Here is a 17,386-nt window from a genome sequence, read left to right as displayed (position 1 = left end):
ATTTTCATTAGGTAAGAACTGTAAGTAAGTAAATTGTGGTAATCTGAAATTTCCTTGCTCATTTCTGTTGTCTGCACACCATGTTCACTCTCTCTCTCGTCCACAGTATGGAGTGCAGCTGGGGCAAGGCAGCAGCACACACCTGACATTGATTAGAAGCAGCCTATTTAACCTGGCTGCTGACGGCCTGTGAGCGCCGGAACTTTGTCTACTGCTTGCTTCAGACACAGTAGTATTTAGACTCCCCAGCGGACTCACTAGTTCGTCTTATGCTTCATCTCAGGTTTGATTGTATTTTTCCTAGCCTTGTCTAGCGCTCTTATTTTGTACTTTGTTTTTTTTCAGTAATACTTCTTTCATGAAGTATTTCTCCTAGCTTTGTCTAGCGTTTTTGGTTTTTTGTAGGTATTAATATTGGTAGTTTTTACATGGTGTGTTTTTGTGTGATGCCACTATCGCCTTTGGTTTTTCTAGTGTGTGCTACCTCTTGAATAAAGAGAAAGACTATTGACAGCACGCTAACGTCTCTGCATCCTTGGGATCCACCACACCAGATCGTTACAGAAAAGTTACGGCCAAACTATGGAACCCGCAGAGACAGACTCCTGGAAAAGAGCAACGGATCAACCAGCAGGAGGACCAGCTTGACCACCTGAGCCGAGGTCTACAGGGGATGTCGGAGCGTCAAGACGCCATGTTGGAGCGAGTCAACATGCTGCTAGCCACCGTCGTACCCACCTTGACCACCGTGACTGACCAAGCATCCACCCAGCCTACACAACCCGCAAGTACCAGCAACATACGGCTATCCCGACCCGAACATTTTTCCGGGGAAAAGGAAGACGTAAGACAATTCCTGACACAGTGTGAACTTCATTTCGAGCTAAACGCTTCCGCTTTCACCTCTGAGCGGGCTAAGGTAGCGTTTGTTATCTCTCACCTGTCTGGCCGTGCTGGCACCTGGGCGACTGCTGAATGGAATCGTCAGACCACCTCCAGTTCCACATACGCGAACTTTTCCAAATCCTTGAGGCAAATCTTCCAACGACGACTCCCAGGTAGAGAGGCAGCGAAGTCCCTTTTCCGGCTGCAACAGGGTTCACGACGGGTCGCGGATTACGCGATCGAGTTCCGCACCATGGCCGCCGACTGTGACTGGGGTCCCTCGGCGCTGTTGGACGCCTTCTTCCTGGGTCTCGCGGACGAGATTCGCCACATGATGATCCCGCTGTCACTTCCAACGAATCTGGATGATCTCATCGAGCTGGCGGTGCAAATCGACTTCCGCCTATTGGAGGAGAGGAGGGATCGACGAGGGAGACAAGCCCCACGTAGCAGCCAATCAGCGCCTGCTAGACCTGCCATCTGCAAGACGGAGCAACTCACTCCAGAAGACACCTCTCCTTCGTGGCAGAGAGATGAGCCGATGCAACTGGGAGGCCGCCGACTCACCACCGCCGAGAGGGAACGCCGTGTTCGCCTCCAACTCTGCCTATACTGTGGGGCCGCTGATCATCTCCTCTCCCGCTGCAAAGAACTGCCACGCCCCGCTGCACGGCCACGAGTGCGCCCTCACTCGCCAGAGGACACGTCAACCAGAGGTCGCCGTTCTCCTTCGTTGGCCGCAGGCAGAATGCAACTAAAAGGTACTCTTTCTTGGCCTAACCAACAAATAGACATTTGCGCTCTCATTGACTCAGGAGCAGATGATAACTTTTTGGATTTTGAGTTCATGAGACTCTATAAGATTCCTGTTGTAAAACTGTATGTGCCCAAGAGGGTGTATTCTCTAGATGGGCGCCTATTAGCCAGCATAACCCACCAGACCCTCCCGCTCATCCTGCACTTGTCTGGAAATCATTGTGAGAAAATAATTTTTTTAATTGTACCATCACGGTCCGCGCCCATCATTCTGGGGTTAGCCTGGCTACATAAGCATAACCCGCACATAGACTGGCCTCGTTCGGCCATTATTAATTGGAGTGTTACCTGCCACATACATTGTCTGCGTTCCGCAGCAGGATCTCACACACCGCCACCTACCGCCGTTATAGAGAACATAGACTTGACAAACGTGCCCACAGACTACCATGACTTAAGAGCGGTGTTTAGCAAGGATAGAGCACTCTCACTTCCCCCCCACCGACCCTACGATTGTGGTATGGATTTGCTAGCCGGAGCGGCTTTACCATCGACCCGTTTGTACAAGGTGTCTAACATCGAACTCAAAGCACTAGAGGAGTACATAAACACTTCTATAGCTGCGGGCCTCATTCGCCCTTCGACCGCACCGGTAGCCGCCGGATTTTTTTTGGTCGAAAAGAAGGACAAGTCCCTACGGCCTTGTATAGACTACCGCGCTCTTAATCAGATTACGGTCAAGAATAAATATCCTCTTCCACTCCTTGATTCTGCTTTTACTCCCTTACAGTCCGCAAGATTTTTTACTAAACTCGATCTACGTAACGCGTACCATCTAGTTCGCATCCGAGAGGGGGATGAATGGAAGACCGCATTCAACACTCCTCTCGGACATTTTGGGTATCTTGTCATGCCTTTTGGACTTACAAATGCACCTGGCGTTTTTCAGGGCTTCATTAACGATATTTTTCGAGACATGACAGGTCGGTTTCTCTTCGTTTACCTGGACGATATATTAATTTATTCATCGACATTTGACGAACATGTGCAGCAGGTTTGGTTAGTCCTTCAACGATTGCTCAAAAACAAACTGTTCGTCAAGGCGGAAAAATGCGAGTTTCACTCATCCTCCATTCCCTTCTTAGGATTTATCATTGAGGAGGGTAGACTCAGACCGGACCCAGCTAAGGTCAAAGCAGTAGTAGACTGGGCCACTCCGGTGTCCAAGAAGCACTTTCAGAGATTGTTGGGCTTCTCTAATTTTTATCGACGATTTATTCACAATTTTAGTCGCGTCGCTGAGCCATTTACAAGGCTAACCTCGACTAAGGTTCTGTTTGAATGGACACCCGAAGCCAATTCCACGTTCTTGAGGCTGAAAAGACTATTTTCTTCGGCTCCTGTGCTTTGTTACCCTGATCGTTCTCTCCAATTTTTTGTTGAGGTGGACGCTTCTGATTCAGGTGTAGGGGCCGTACTCTCCCAGCAATCTGCCACCGACCAGAAGTTGTACCCCTGTGCTTTCTTCTCTCGTCGCCTATCCCCTGCTGAGAAAAATTATGACATTGGCAACAGAGAGCTTCTGGCGGTCATCTTGGCCCTTCAGGAGTGGAGACATTGGCTGGAAGGGGCGGAGCTACCATTCATCATATACACGGACCACAAGAACCTGTCCTACTTAAGGACCGCACAGAGGCTGAACCCCCGCCAGGCCAGGTGGGCACTATTTCTGACTCGTTTTAATTTTATCATCACTTTCCGACCCGGTTCTCAGAATGGGAAGCCCAATGCCCTGTCCCGTGTCTACTCTTCGTCCTTTGAGGATTCCGCACCTGAACCAATTGTTCCCCATACCCACTTCATTGGGGGACTCCAGTGGGACATCGAGCGGCAAGTCTTGGAGGCCCTGAAGTCAGATACATCTCCTCTGGGTTGCCCACCAGGTCAGTTATTTGTGGTTCCTTGGCTCCGTTCCAGCGTTCTGGATTGGGCACATGGGTCGAAGATCGCTTGCCATCCAGGTATTCGTCGCACCAGTTTTGTCCTCTCCCAGCGTTTTTGGTGGCCATCCATTCTGGCAGATACGAAGGCGTTTGTGGCAGCTTGTCGGATCTGCTCCCGGAACAAGGCATCCCACCAGGCCCCAGCAGGACTGTTACACCCATTACCCATCCCCTCCCGCCCGTGGTCACACATAGCTGTGGACTTTGTCACAGGACTGCCCCCCTCCGAGGGAAATGACACTGTCTTGACCATTGTGGACCGGTTCTCGAAGATGGCCCACTTCGTGGCCCTCCCCAAGCTGCCTTCGGCTCTGGAAACAGCCCAACTATTAGTGCTCCACGCCTTCCGGCTGCACGGCATCCCCACTGATGTGGTATCCGACAGAGGGCCACAGTTTTCCTCGGCCGTCTGGAGGGCATTCTGTAAGTCTCTGGGGGCCTCCCCTAGCCTATCCTCCGGCTACCACCCACAGAGCAATGGACAGACCGAGCGGACCAACCAAGACATGGAGGCGGCCATCTGGTGCACTTGTCATCAGCAACCCTCAACCTGGTCTGAGAATCTTCCATGGATCGAATACGATCACAATTCCCTCATTAGCTCCGCCACCAGCCTGTCTCCATTTCACGTCGCCTATGGTTTCCAACCCCCAGTGTTTCCCTCTACCCAACCCAATGCCGACGTACCATCCGTAACGACACACCTACGTCGGGCTCACCAGGCTTGGCGCAACACCAGGGCGGCGTTAAAGAAAACTTCAGCCAGGAACCAACGCTTAGCCAACCGCCATCGCACACCAGCCCCACACTACCAGGTGGGACAGAAGGTCTGGTTATCGTCCCGGGACCTACCATTGGCCACCGAATCTAGGAAACTGGCTCCCAGGTTCATTGGACCACTCCCCATTATCAAGATCATTAACCGTGTTGCAGTCAAACTCTGTCTCCCAAAATCTCTCAAATGCCATCCTGTCTTTCACGTGTCCCGCATCAAGCCTGTCTCATCCGGCCCGCTCAGTCCTCCTGAGGTACCGCCTCCTCCACCCAGGCTGGTTGAGGGTCACCCAGCATTTATAGTAAACACCATCTTGGATGTGAGAAGAAGGGGCAGGGGATTCCAATACCTGGTAGACTGGGAGGGGTACGGCCCGGAGGAGCGGTCATGGATTTCAAGATCGCTTATTATTGACAAAGACTTGATCAAGGAATTTTACTCTCGATTCCCAGACAAGCCAGGTAGGCCGCCAGGAGGCGTCCGTTGAGGGGGGGGGTACTGTGGTAATCTGAAATTTCCTTGCTCATTTCTGTTGTCTGCACACCATGTTCACTCTCTCTCTCGTCCACAGTATGGAGTGCAGCTGGGGCAAGGCAGCAGCACACACCTGACATTTATTAGAAGCAGCCTATTTAACCTGGCTGCTGACGGCCTGTGAGCGCCGGAACTTTGTCTACTGCTTGCTTCAGACACAGTAGTATTTAGACTCGCCAGCGGACTCACTAGTTCGTCTTATGCTTCATCTCAGGTTTGATTGTATTTTTCCTAGCCTTGTCTAGCGCTCTTATTTTGTACTTTGTTTTTTTTCAGTAATACTTCTTTCATGAAGTATTTCTCCTAGCTTTGTCTAGCGCTTTTGGTTTTTTGTAGGTATTAATATTGGTAGTTTTTACATGGTGTGTTTTTGTGTGTTGCCACCATCGCCTTTGGTTTTTCTAGTGTGTGCTACCTCTTGAATAAAGAGAAAGACTATTGACAGCACGCTAACGTATCTGCATCCTTGGGATCCACCACACCAGATCGTTACATAAATGTTATTTATAGAGCACTTCTCACACATAGAGTTCAAAAAATTATTCACATGGTTAAAATACAAACAGTACAATCAAATATCAGCATAGCATGATGCAGCAACAGAAACATAGAAAAATAAATATTAAATATGATAACAAAACTAATTGATGTATAAATAATAAAAAATGGTAATGTAAAATTAGAAAAAATATTACTGTTATGCAAGTTTAAACAAATGTGTTTTAAGCTGCCGTTTAATATGTGGCAAAAAATTACAACACAATGATTCTAATTGGGAGGAATTGTTGGGCTCAAAACAGAGGATCGTTGTCCGACTTCAGCGGGAGACCCACAGTTGGTCGGAGGCGGTTTCGTCCCCACAGGCAGGGCAGTTTGTGATTGGCTCTCATCACAATAATGCTGGTACAAGTGTCTGGCTTGTGGATGATCTCACACCAATGTGGATAGTCCACAGGCTTTGAAACACTTGAACAAAAAAAAAAATTGCATTAGTGGCCATAAGGACATAAAAATGTTTTCTTTTGGGATGCTTACTGGTCACAACATCCCACTCCAAAAGGCTCCATGCAGACACACTGGTAACAATCAGTGGTTGTCCATCTCTCTCCTATTCCATACACCTGGTCCTTATACTCACAGCTCCCTGAAGTAGACAACATATTTTATGAATTTGATTTCGACAAGTTTAACAATGACAAAAAATTGTTGATATGTAGCTGTGGATACATGAAAATTAATACAAGCATGAAAAACACTACGGCTAATGTAAGGCTCAAATGTACTATAGTACACTTGTCCCTTGTGTATCGTTGTTAATTGGTTCAGGACTTGATCATAATAAATTAATTTCCACAAAGTAGGATAGTTATATAATATATTATATAATATAGCCAGAGCATAAAAACCTATTTACAACCTTCTAAATACATTTTTAAATTGTATGAGAAACCTCTAGTCACCTTTACATTATTATAAAGTGTGTTCTAATTGGTTTGGTCCAGTGCGTTTCAGTCAGGGCACCTTGTAGTCACGTGAATGCCTTTTGACCAATCATTAAGAAGATCGCCTGAAAACTGGTTGGTCATACTCAATCTGTACACGACTGCCATTGTTGAGCCGTGAGCCCCTATTTAGAGGGCCGCCAAAAAAAGTATATTTCTTAACTTTGGTGGTACTCACTCGTAATATGCTTTTCCACCACTTGTGGCAGTAGTGAGGATATCAAACAAAGAGAAGAAGTCTGGAGCTAAAGTCATAAAGAAGTTTCTTCAGCACAAAAATTATAACTAAAGTGGTGAAGCTGTATTTTCATTTGCACTTTCATTTTATTGACTGTTTAGTCAAGAGATATATATATTATTATTATTTATTAGTTTAGTTAGAATGTATTTATTTTTGTACTGTTAATCGTATGTATATTTACTTTTCATCAGTTTTTAGAAGTCCCTTCTTTTGCAGTATACATGATTATAATACATCTTTGTAATCAGCCAGACCTAAGTTTTGATAATAATTTTTGTGATTACCACATGCTTTCATATCATTTGACAAGGTTTATCCTGATAAACTGCAAGTCGGTTGGATGTACTTATTAAATCTAATTAAAATCTTGAGAAATATTGCTAATTCAGTGTTAATATTTGAGTGGGACACGGTCCCCTCTGTAGTGCAAAAGTTGGGCCCCGATGTCAAAAAATAAACCCTGTTTAATCCATGATTTAATTCCACATGCAGATATACAAAAGTTTTTGAGGGTTGTTCGTGCATACAAATGTTTTGAATTACGTTTTCTCTTAGGTTATATTTATCCTCCTTTATTGAGAATAAGTGTTGTACATTACTATTAAAGAACTATATGTTTAAACTGATGTTGTTGTTGTTGTGCTGGGACTCTTCACCCGTGAGCGTACTCCGGTTAGGGAATAAGGACACCGTTTTACTTTTTAACTTCTTCTTTATATATTGCTTTGTAGCAGCAGCAGCTAAGCACACTCTCACCTGGTGCCCACACTGTTCAACACATTGCCCGAAAAGCCCCGGAAAGTAAACATAGCTGCCCGGTAAACTGCCTGACTCAAAACAGACGTAACTTAAAAGTGCATGACTACAATAATAGCTTGTTTACGTCAACAATAATATAGTCAATTATATTCAACAATTATCATATTAAATAGGGAACTTTCTCTTAATCTTCTGACAAAGGGAATTTATAACAGCCGCCCCCTAAATAGCATGGCAATTTTGAAACAAACATAAATTCCCACAACAGTCCTTTAAACAGGATTATCCTCAGGAAGAGTTGACAGCTGGACCAGCCGAGCAACTGGTCTCACGTAAATCTTCTCGCCAACTTTAACTTCAGCAGTCCGTATACATCCATCATCACTTGCATTCAGCTTCACCACCCTCCCCATTGGCCAGTGAGCATGTGGAAGCTGAGGATCAACAATCATCACAACTGTGTCCAGGAGGAGATGATCTGTGTGTTGGCGCCATCTCTGGCGGGTTTAAAGAGAGGGCAAGTAGTTTCTGATGAACTGTGTCCAGAAGTGGTCGGCCATCATCTGGCAATGACGCCAGCGCCTCCTGGTCAGGGTGTCAGGAGCATAGGCAACTTGTGGAAGAGAGGCATCCTGCCGCCCCATCAACAACATGCTGGGCGTCACTGGGTCTGGATCGGCCACATCCGAGGATACATATCCTAAAGGCTTGGCATTGAGGATGCCTTCCACTTCGATGAGGAGTGTGAGCAGAACCTCTTCTTGGAGCACTTGTGCACCTATGACCACTTGCAGGGATTTTTTGACTGATTGAATCTCACGCTCCCAGACACCACCAAAGTGGGGAGATGCTGGTGGGTTAAGACGAAACTTAATCTGTTTTTCTGCAAGCCGCTCCTGCAACTGTGATTCCATTGCTGCAAAGGCCTCCTTCAGCTCCTTATCTGCTCCTCTGAAGTTAGTCCCCTGATCAGAGAGGACCTCAAAGGGAGTGCCTCTCCGTGCGATGAACCGTCTCAGTGCGAGGAGGAAAGCATCTGTGTCGAGGCTGGTGAGTAGATCCAGATGTATACATCTCGTCGTGAGACATTTGAAAATGAGCCCCCAGCGCTTTTCACTTCGCCTCCCAGCCTTGACCATGTACGGGCCAAAGCAGTCCACGCCTGTTGAGAAGAATGGAGGCTTGAGCAGCCGCAGACGGGCTGAGGGCAGGTCTGCCATCCTCGGCACCACTGGCTTCCCTCTCCACTTCATGCAACCAGTGCAAGCTCTCTGATACTTTTTGATAGCCTGCCTTCCTCGCAGAACCCAGTAGTAGCGTCTCATCTCTGCAAACACCCTATCAGGTCCAGGGTGGTGTAGCTGAGCATCCATCTCTTTAATGAGGAGTGTGGTGACTGCATGACGGGGATCCAACAGTATTGGGTGAATGTCAGTGGGGCTAGAGCTCTCTAAACGGCGCAGGCGTCCTCCAACCCGTATAAGACCCAATGTCGGGTCTAATTCTGGGGCGAGCGTACTCAGCCTGCTGCTGGGTGGCACAGGCTTGCCGGCTCTGAGGCATCTGATTTCTTCAGAGAAGCAGTCTGTTTGGCTGGTTTTGAGCAGGTGGACTTCAGCATCTCTTAGGTCACACAGGGGTGAAGCAGGGTCGGCTGCCGCCCCATGAAGAGACTGTTGCGTGGCCTTGACCAACTCTCTCCAGCTGCTGAACCGGGTGAGATCTGGTATATTGGGTGGTGAGCTGGTCTGTGTGAGAGCACAAAAAACACTGTGTTTTAACTCACCACGGTCCTCTGGCTCTGTGATGCTAGGACAGGATGGCCATTCATCCGGTGGACGGCGAAGGAATGCTGGTCCCTGGATCCAACAATTTGGCGCAGCCAGCTCAGCTAACATCTTGCCACGGGTGAGATCGTCGGCCGGATTGTTAGCTGTATCCACATACCTCCAGGTGTGTGAGGCAGTCAGCTCCTGGATCTCAGAAACACTTGTTCCCACGAAAACCTTGAACCTGCATGACTGAGATGTCAGCCAGGTGAGAACTGTTGTGGAGTCAGTCCATAAGAAGGTCTGGGCAATACACAAGGTGGGCTCTTTGTGAAGGAGGGAGGACAGCGGGGCTCCTGTCAGCGCTGCACAGAGCTCCAACCGTGGCATTGACTGCTGGCGTTTTGGGGCCACTCTAGACCTTGCCATCACAAATGAGACAGACAGTGTCATTAGCTCTTGTGGTGAGATATGCCACTGACCCGTAGGCTTGCTCAGAGGATTCACAGAAGACGTGGAGAGTGTACTCTGTGGTGTCGGTAGCAAGCTCCAATGGTGCATAGGTTCGAGGGATGGAGATGTTGGCCAGCTCGGGGAGTTCTCTCTCCCAGCTGGACCAGGCCTGGAGGATGTCAGGAGGGAGATTCGGGTCGTCCCAGCTCCTCTTCTTTGCCCACAGTCTCTGGACAAGAATCTTGGCCCGTGTACTGTACGGGATAATGATCCCGATCGGATCATACTGGCGGGCGAGTACCTTATAGATGTACCGCATAGTAGGGGTCTCACTCTCTGGGGGTTTTAGCTTGAAACCGAGCCGATCAGATAGACAATACCACCGCAGACCAAGGGCCGGCTCCTGTGGATCGTTGCATTTCTCGGCCAGCCACAGCTCTGTGCTTTCAGATCGGGCACTGGAAGGCAAGTGGGAGACAACACATGTCGAATCTCAAATCCTCCTGAGGCCAGACATTGTTGCATCTTGTCCACCAGGAGCTTGGCTGACTCAGTCATTGACAGGCTCTGCAGACAGTTGTCCACGTAGAAAGACTGTTCGACGGACTGCAGGATGTCTTCATTTCCTGCAGCACATTCTTTGACATGTTTTTGCAGGGCAAATGTTGCACAACACGGGCTGCTTGTGGTACCAAATGGCAAGACCTGCCATTGGTATACGTCAGGCTGTTTCTCCCTTTGCAGGTTTCTCCAAACAAACCTCAGCAACGGCTGGTCCTGCGGTAGCAGCCGAACTTGGTGGAACATGGCTCGGATATCTCCACTGATGGCGACAGCGTGCTGGCGGAACCGCAGGAGGACCCCGATGAGAGATGGGCCGAGGGTTGGACCTGGGAGAAGCTGCTCATTGAGAGAGAGACCACCATGATTAAAGGAGCAGTCAAAGACAAGGTGATGTTGCCATTATGATGGACGAGGTGATGAGGTATGAACCATGACTCTCTGGAGCTGTTTCCCTCTCCCTCCTGGAGCTTTGTGACACTCCCACCATCTATAAGCTTCTGGATCTCTGCTTCATATATTTTAGCTTTGACAGTGTCTTTAAGCAGTCGTCTCTCTGTACTGCGTAGCTTTGGCATCACTGTTTCAACATCTGCTTTTAGTGGTGGTGCACCTTTTATCCGGAGCAGGGGTGTAGTGTAGCGAAGTGTCACCAACCTTCACTCTCTTAGTGCGTGCTTCCAAGACGCTCACCGCTTCCTGGTCCAGGCAAGACCGCACTGCTAGCCGCTCGCTACGGAATGGGAGCACATCAAGCTGCCAGAGGCGTTCGACTTGTTGGTAGATGTCATCTGATGTAGGCTTGAAGGCGGTGTAGTAGCATGATGCAGCGGGGGACTGGGAACCATCTGGGCCTTGGAGCGTCCAGCCGAGTGCTGTATGGATAGCTACGGGTCCTCCCTTTGGGCCAAACCTCACAGGTTCTATAGCAGTGATCAGGTGAGTGTAATCTGCACCAAGGAGCAGCAGTGGTTGCACCTTATTGAAGCTCTGCAGTTGTAATCCTCTCAGGTGATGGTAGCGTCTCTGGAGCGCTGCTATTGGATAGGATTGCTCTGTCAGGGTGAGTCTACCTGCTGTGTAGGCCCTCTCAACCAAATGCTGCTGTGATGGTGATGCTGGAGAAGCTACATGAAAGTCAACTGATGCTCCAGTGAGGTGAACCACATCCTGACGAACAGTCCGCAGGGTGAGGGACTCTGCTCTGCCCCTGAGCTTCAGGTCTCGAACTGCAGCTGGGAGTATTATGGTGCGTTCAGCTCCATCATCGAGGATTGCATAGGTCTGCAGTGATCTGGTCCCATGACTGATAATGATTGGCACCACCTTGAGGTATACTTTCCCTCCCTGCATTGAGTTAGCCGCTGAGGTGCAGTCTTTGGGTGTGATGAGGAAGATTTGGGGGCCCGGCCTGGTGATGTCATGCAGCACTCTCAGGTTGATCTCCTGACACTCACGGCAAGGTTTCTTTAATGTGCAGCTCTCTTCATCGTGGTTAGTACGGCCACAGTTACGACAGTGCTTTCCGACTGCTATCCACTTCTCAATTTCCTGTGTTGAGCATTGAATAATGTCTGGACACTGCGACAAGTAGTGCTCTGTACTCTTGCAGAAGAGACACATCATTTTAAACTTTTGTTGCTTAGCTGCTGGCCGAGTCGTTTCGGCTGATTTGGGCTGGTCTGCGCCGTGATACACAGAAACAGGCCGAGTCCGAGGCCGGGGAGAAGGAACAAGTCTGTCTCGATTGGCAGGCGGTGCTCCTTCAGCTCGATGGCGCTGTGCCATTTTTGCGGACAGTCTCTGAGCTTCTGCCTTCACCTTGAGCCACTCTGCGAGGTCTCTGAGGTTGTATGGATGTAGGCTGCTGGTGCCGAGGCGCCCCTGAACCTGCAGATGCTCCACAAAATTGTCTCTCATGTGTCTAGGGAGTTTGCTAAGTAGCCGGTCAACATGGCCAGTAGACATCACTTCCATCCCATTAGGCCCTTCCAATGAGGTTAGCATTCCCACTAGCAAGTCAACATTGAGGGCGAAGCTCTGGAAGGCTTTGGGGTCTCCTGATTTGACATCAGGAGAGTTCAAGATGGCTGCAATCTCACTTTGTGCCAACTGATGTGGCTGCCCGTACTGTCTCTGCAAAGCCTGCAGAGACAGGCTTTGCATGTGACTGAGCTATTAGCTTAGCTTCATCCAGGATCAAGTGTTCCATAAGCACACGGTATTTGTAATGTTCAGAAAGTTCATTGTGTGGATTGAGCAGGTGATCTAACGCCATTTTTAAATCAGCAAACTCTCTCTCACTGTCATGCACCAACTTAGGCAGTTCAGGTATTGGAACAGGCTGTCTGGGGGACTGGGTAGTGTAAGGTACCTGTAGTGGCGTATACTGAGACTGGGGACTGTACTGAACCTGTTGAGTTGATGGGGGCTGTTGCAGAGTGAAACCAGCAGGGGGAGACACCAGTTGATATGCTGGCTGAGTTGATGGCGGATACACAGGCTGGTAGAGTTGCAGCTGTTGGTTCTGCGTTGGCAGTGGTGACTGGTGTAATGGCTGTGTAGCGATGGTTGATGGAGGCTGATAGACAGTCCCCAGGGAAGTGGCAGCGTTGTAGGGCGATGGATTGATAACTGGCTGAGTGCCAGCCGCAACAGGTAGCTGTGGTGCAGAATATGGCGCTGTTGCTATCTGTGGGGGTTGATAGGCTGGTTGTGCAAACAGTGGAGCGTGTTGCTGCACGGGCTGTGCAGACGGGAGTGGGGTGTATTGCCACACTGGCTGTGCGGACGGGAGTGGGGTGTATTGCTGCACTGGCGCTGGATTTACTGGTGTTGTCTGCATGGGCAGGTATTGCAGTTGTGCAGCTGGTGGCACTCTTTCCTGTACATTGTTAATCATCACTGTGGTAGGCTGGTTAGACAGGTAGCCTCATGTAACTGATGTCTGTGGGCTGGCATAACTCGCTACTTGTGAAGCTTGAGTTGTAGGCTGCAGCATAGAAACATTCAGCGTAGTGAGGGGAGGCTGTGCCCATGCCGATTTCACAGTTGAAGGCAAAGACTGCATCAGTGTGTAGTTCTCCTGTCTACCACCTGGTGTAGGAGTATTTGCTGCTTGAAGCTCTAGTTTTGTAGAGATGGTATGTGGCAGTGTAGACAGGTGTGGCTCATGCTGAAGCAGCCTAGATTATCCAAGATAGAGGCTGGATGGTTGTGACAGAGGGGTGCTGTGAACTACTGGACAGTTTAGCCAGGGTGATTGATATGTTGGGACGCTCATATTGAGATTAGCTGGTGGCCGTAGGACAGGAGAACCCTGCCTGCTTTGATAGCTCCGCCTCGCGGGCGCCGCCGATGGTTGGCTCATATGGCGTGTTAGCTGGCTGGGCAAGTCTCTAGCATGTATCGCCATGTTCCACTCGCTCACCTTGTCGGCCGCTCCCGCCGAAAATGGACGATCGGGGATAGCGTGCGCTCCGTGCGGCTGGTCCTCCATGCACACAGACTCGGTCTGTAGGCTGAGTGACTGCAGCCGCTGGGCGCCGACGCTCTCTCCTCGGTCCTCCGCGCGGGCACCGTGAGGAATGAGGGACTGTGGGAGGCTAACCTGGTAGCTTTCTAGACGAGTTGGAAGCTGTCGCTGTCTTGCTCCGGGTGCGCCGCCGTCTGCCGCTGTTGTTAGCACTGCGTCCATTTCTCCGTCGCGAGTGAAGATAATCTAGCTCGAAGGACCAATATTAAAGAACTATATGTTTAAACTGATGTTGTTGTTGTTGTTGTTGTGCTGGGACTCTTCACCCGTGAGCATACTCCGGCTAGGGAATAAGGACACCGTTTTACTTTTTAACTTCTTCTTTGTATATTGATTTGTAGCAGCAGCAGCTAAGCACACTCTCACCTGGTGCCCACACTGTTCAACACATTGCCCGAAAAGCCCCGGAAAGTAAACATAGCTGCCCAGTAAACTGCCTGACTCAAAACAGACGTAACTTAAAAGTGCATGACTACAATAATAGCTTGTTTACGTCAACAATAATATAGTCAATTATATTCAACAATTAACAATTAAGGGACGGCGTGGCGAAGTTGGTAAAGTGGCCGTGCCAGCAATCGGAGTGTTGCTGGTTACAGGGGTTCAATCCCCACTTTCCACCGTCCTAGTCACGTCCGTTGTGTCCTTGGGCAAGACACTTCACCCTTGCTCCTGATGGCTGCTGGTTAGCGCCTTGCATGGCAGCTCCCTCCATCAGTGTGTGAATGTGTGTGTGAATGGGTGAATGTGGAAATACTGTCAAAGCGCTTTAAGTACCTTGAAGGTAGAAAAGCGCTATACAAGTATAACCCATTTATCATTTATCATTTATAACAATTATCATATTAAATAGGGAACTTTCTCTTAATCTTCTGACAAAGGGAATTTATAACAATTACAGTAATATATTATTAGGTTCTAGTTTGTTTTGTGCACAATTTTAGCTGTTTGAAAATGCACTAAATCAGCAATTCTCAAACTGTAGTATGTGAGCTCCATCTGATACGCCAAAGAATCACTTGATTTAAGTACAGAGTTTTATTTTCCTATATTCAAACACAGTGTCACTGTTTCAAATGTGTGTAATGTTACAGTCTCCAAACCAAATAAATATACTTCTTAAATAAAACGGCTGCCTTGTTTTTAATGAATACTTAGGCCTACTTTGCTACTGTATTTTAATTTAGGTCATTATGGTGGTACTTGGAGAGCCTAGTTTTTTCTGAGGTGGTGCTTGGTGAACAAAGTTTGAGAACCATTGAACTAAATCATGTTATTAATATTTACATTCAATCTTAAAATAAATAAATGTGTTCATGTAAAATAAAACGATTGAGACAAGCTAAAATAAACACAATAGAAATTATGTGTAAAGACAGGGGTTACAGCAGACCTGGGCAAAATACGGCCCGTTAGGATTTTCAATCAGACCCGCTAGACGTTCTACATAATTTTTTAGACCTTTAACATCAAAACTGTAGCCGCCATTATGATGTGCAGTGTTGTTTTTAAATGACCGGAAGTCTTGAACTATAGAAAGTATTTCAAAGGTCGAAATCTGAACTTTTGGGTGTTATACGAGTTATTACGGTTAACTATGTCACAGCAGCTCAGACGAGGAACAAACCAGAGTGGGCGGGTTTTGTTTTCAGAGCAGCTAGCCCGAAACGCGTGTGTCAGAAAAACAGATTTTTACGTGATAACATATCATATTGTAGGTGTTTATTACACTTTGCCTTCATATTTTGCTGTTTGTTACATTTGTGTTGTGTTTTGCTTGATTGTAAAAGATGTCTATCGAGGAGCTGGTCTGAGAAGTAAAAGAGGAGCGACGTTCATAAGTTGTTATATATATATATATATATTCAGTGTTTTATTGTTCTTAGTCAATATTGTAAATCCCCCTTTCTTTATTTCCATGTACATTTTGGGTGTCCCATTCAGTATAAAAATGTAAAATTGCATTCCGCTTTTTTTGAGGTGGTCTGTCATAACTTTTTTAGAACTCTATCGGACATTGTGACTTTTAGTATTAAAAAGGGACCCAAACACACACACTTTACAGCAGATTTTTACAGAATGTGTACATATAATTTATACTCACATACACCTTGGCCCCCCAGACACATTTTTTTCTCTCAATGTGGCCCCGGAGTCAAAATATTTGGCCAGCTCTGGGTTACAGTATGAAAGTCTAAGGCTAAAAAAGCGCTGGCCTTTGGTGTTGAAAAAACACTCCCCACTGTTATGAAACGACGAAGTGGGCACGCTGCCGCTGAGGAGGAGTATCGCGCACGCCAATAAGACGCCTGCTGCAGCTTTTGCCATCTCTGCCAAGCCATCACAAGAAGTGTAAGATAAAAGCAAAAACAGCACACATATATCATGTCTTTCCTTGATTTCAAGGCGCTTTGTTTCTTTCACTCTCCTGTTGTTGCGTCTTATTTTACAATGGTGGTCTCACGTTGCTATAAGTACACCTCTGAATAACTTTGTATTCTTCTCATCATTAAAGAAAACGAAAACGAAAAAAATATAGTTAAACTTACAACAAAGAATAACTTTAATAACATTGTTTTTAGTCTAGATTTAAAGTGCATCAATTTGCTTGAAATAAAAAGAAGAAGAAATTAATCCTTATTTTAACTTTAAACATATTTTGACCAACGTGAACCATTTGATACTGAAAAACAAAGTAAGTAAATTCAATTCATTCAATTTCTCCATTCAAGTTGGAGAAAAAAACACAATAACTCAGGAGCACAATATATGAATATAATATAATCTCCTGGGATATTATTTGTAGTACACAGCTTTTCAAAACTGAGTTTGAAGCATGATACTGCACGATACTGTTAAAGCATGTTCTCCGGGGGTCACATCCCGTTCCCTCCCATGGGGGGCCCGCAACACAATTTGAAAGGAACTGTATTAAAGGGGCTGTTTACAACATTTAGTAACACAGAGACCTGGAGGGTGCTAACTTAACAATGTATTTTACACAGTGTATCACAGTAATGACGTACATACATAACACATGCATTATAGCTTTGGGTGTTGTTAGCTAATAATAGCAATTTGGCGTTAGCTGTCATTTATTGTATTCAATCATACAACAACATGACTACAAATTGTTTTTTGCTTCTCTTTTACTGCTTTTGTATGTATGCACACGCTCCCTGCGTGTACGTGTTGACAAGACCGGGTGAGTGACCGCCATTTTATTCAGGTCGGTGAAAAAATGCATCACCATATTTTTCGGACTATAAGGCGCATATAAAAGCCTTTCATTTTCTCAAAAATTTACAGTACGCCTTATAACCCAGTTCGCCTAATGTACGGAATAATTCTGGTTGTGGATACCAACCTTGATGCTATTTTATTTGGTACACGGTGTAATGATAAGTGTGACCAGTAGATGGTAGTCACACATAAAAGATACGTGTAGACTGCAGGATGATGCCAGTAAGCAACACCACAACTTTAAATGTTCCATTGAGAATATAGAACATTACACACAGAGCTCAAAAATCTGTCAAAAGGTTTAGGCCATAAGGTGAACCAGGAAAAACTCTATTTTTGCATTTTTGCATAGACAATGTTATTGTGGACA

At 46.9% G+C, this 17,386-nt stretch overlaps 1 protein-coding gene across 1 annotated transcript; it reads right to left on the bottom strand.

The window, feature by feature from the left end:
- Nucleotides 1–5,740: 5,740 nt before the first annotated feature.
- On the bottom strand, nucleotides 5,741–16,101 carry msmp2 (microseminoprotein, prostate associated 2). The gene is made up of 3 exons (XM_062028981.1): nucleotides 15,990–16,101; nucleotides 5,989–6,097; nucleotides 5,741–5,919 (listed from the first exon to the last, which is right to left on the bottom strand). Exons 1-3 carry the CDS (start codon nucleotides 16,099–16,101, stop codon nucleotides 5,745–5,747), a joined length of 396 nt encoding a protein of 131 aa, XP_061884965.1. The 3' UTR covers nucleotides 5,741–5,744.
- Between the last annotated feature and the right edge of the window lie 1,285 nt (nucleotides 16,102–17,386).

Source organism: Entelurus aequoreus, linkage group LG20 (assembly GCF_033978785.1).
Source record: "Entelurus aequoreus isolate RoL-2023_Sb linkage group LG20, RoL_Eaeq_v1.1, whole genome shotgun sequence".
NCBI classification, from domain to species: Eukaryota; Metazoa; Chordata; class Actinopteri; order Syngnathiformes; family Syngnathidae; genus Entelurus; species Entelurus aequoreus.
Note: the sequence above shows the minus strand (reverse complement) of the source record. Positions and strands in the feature narration are given on the sequence as shown.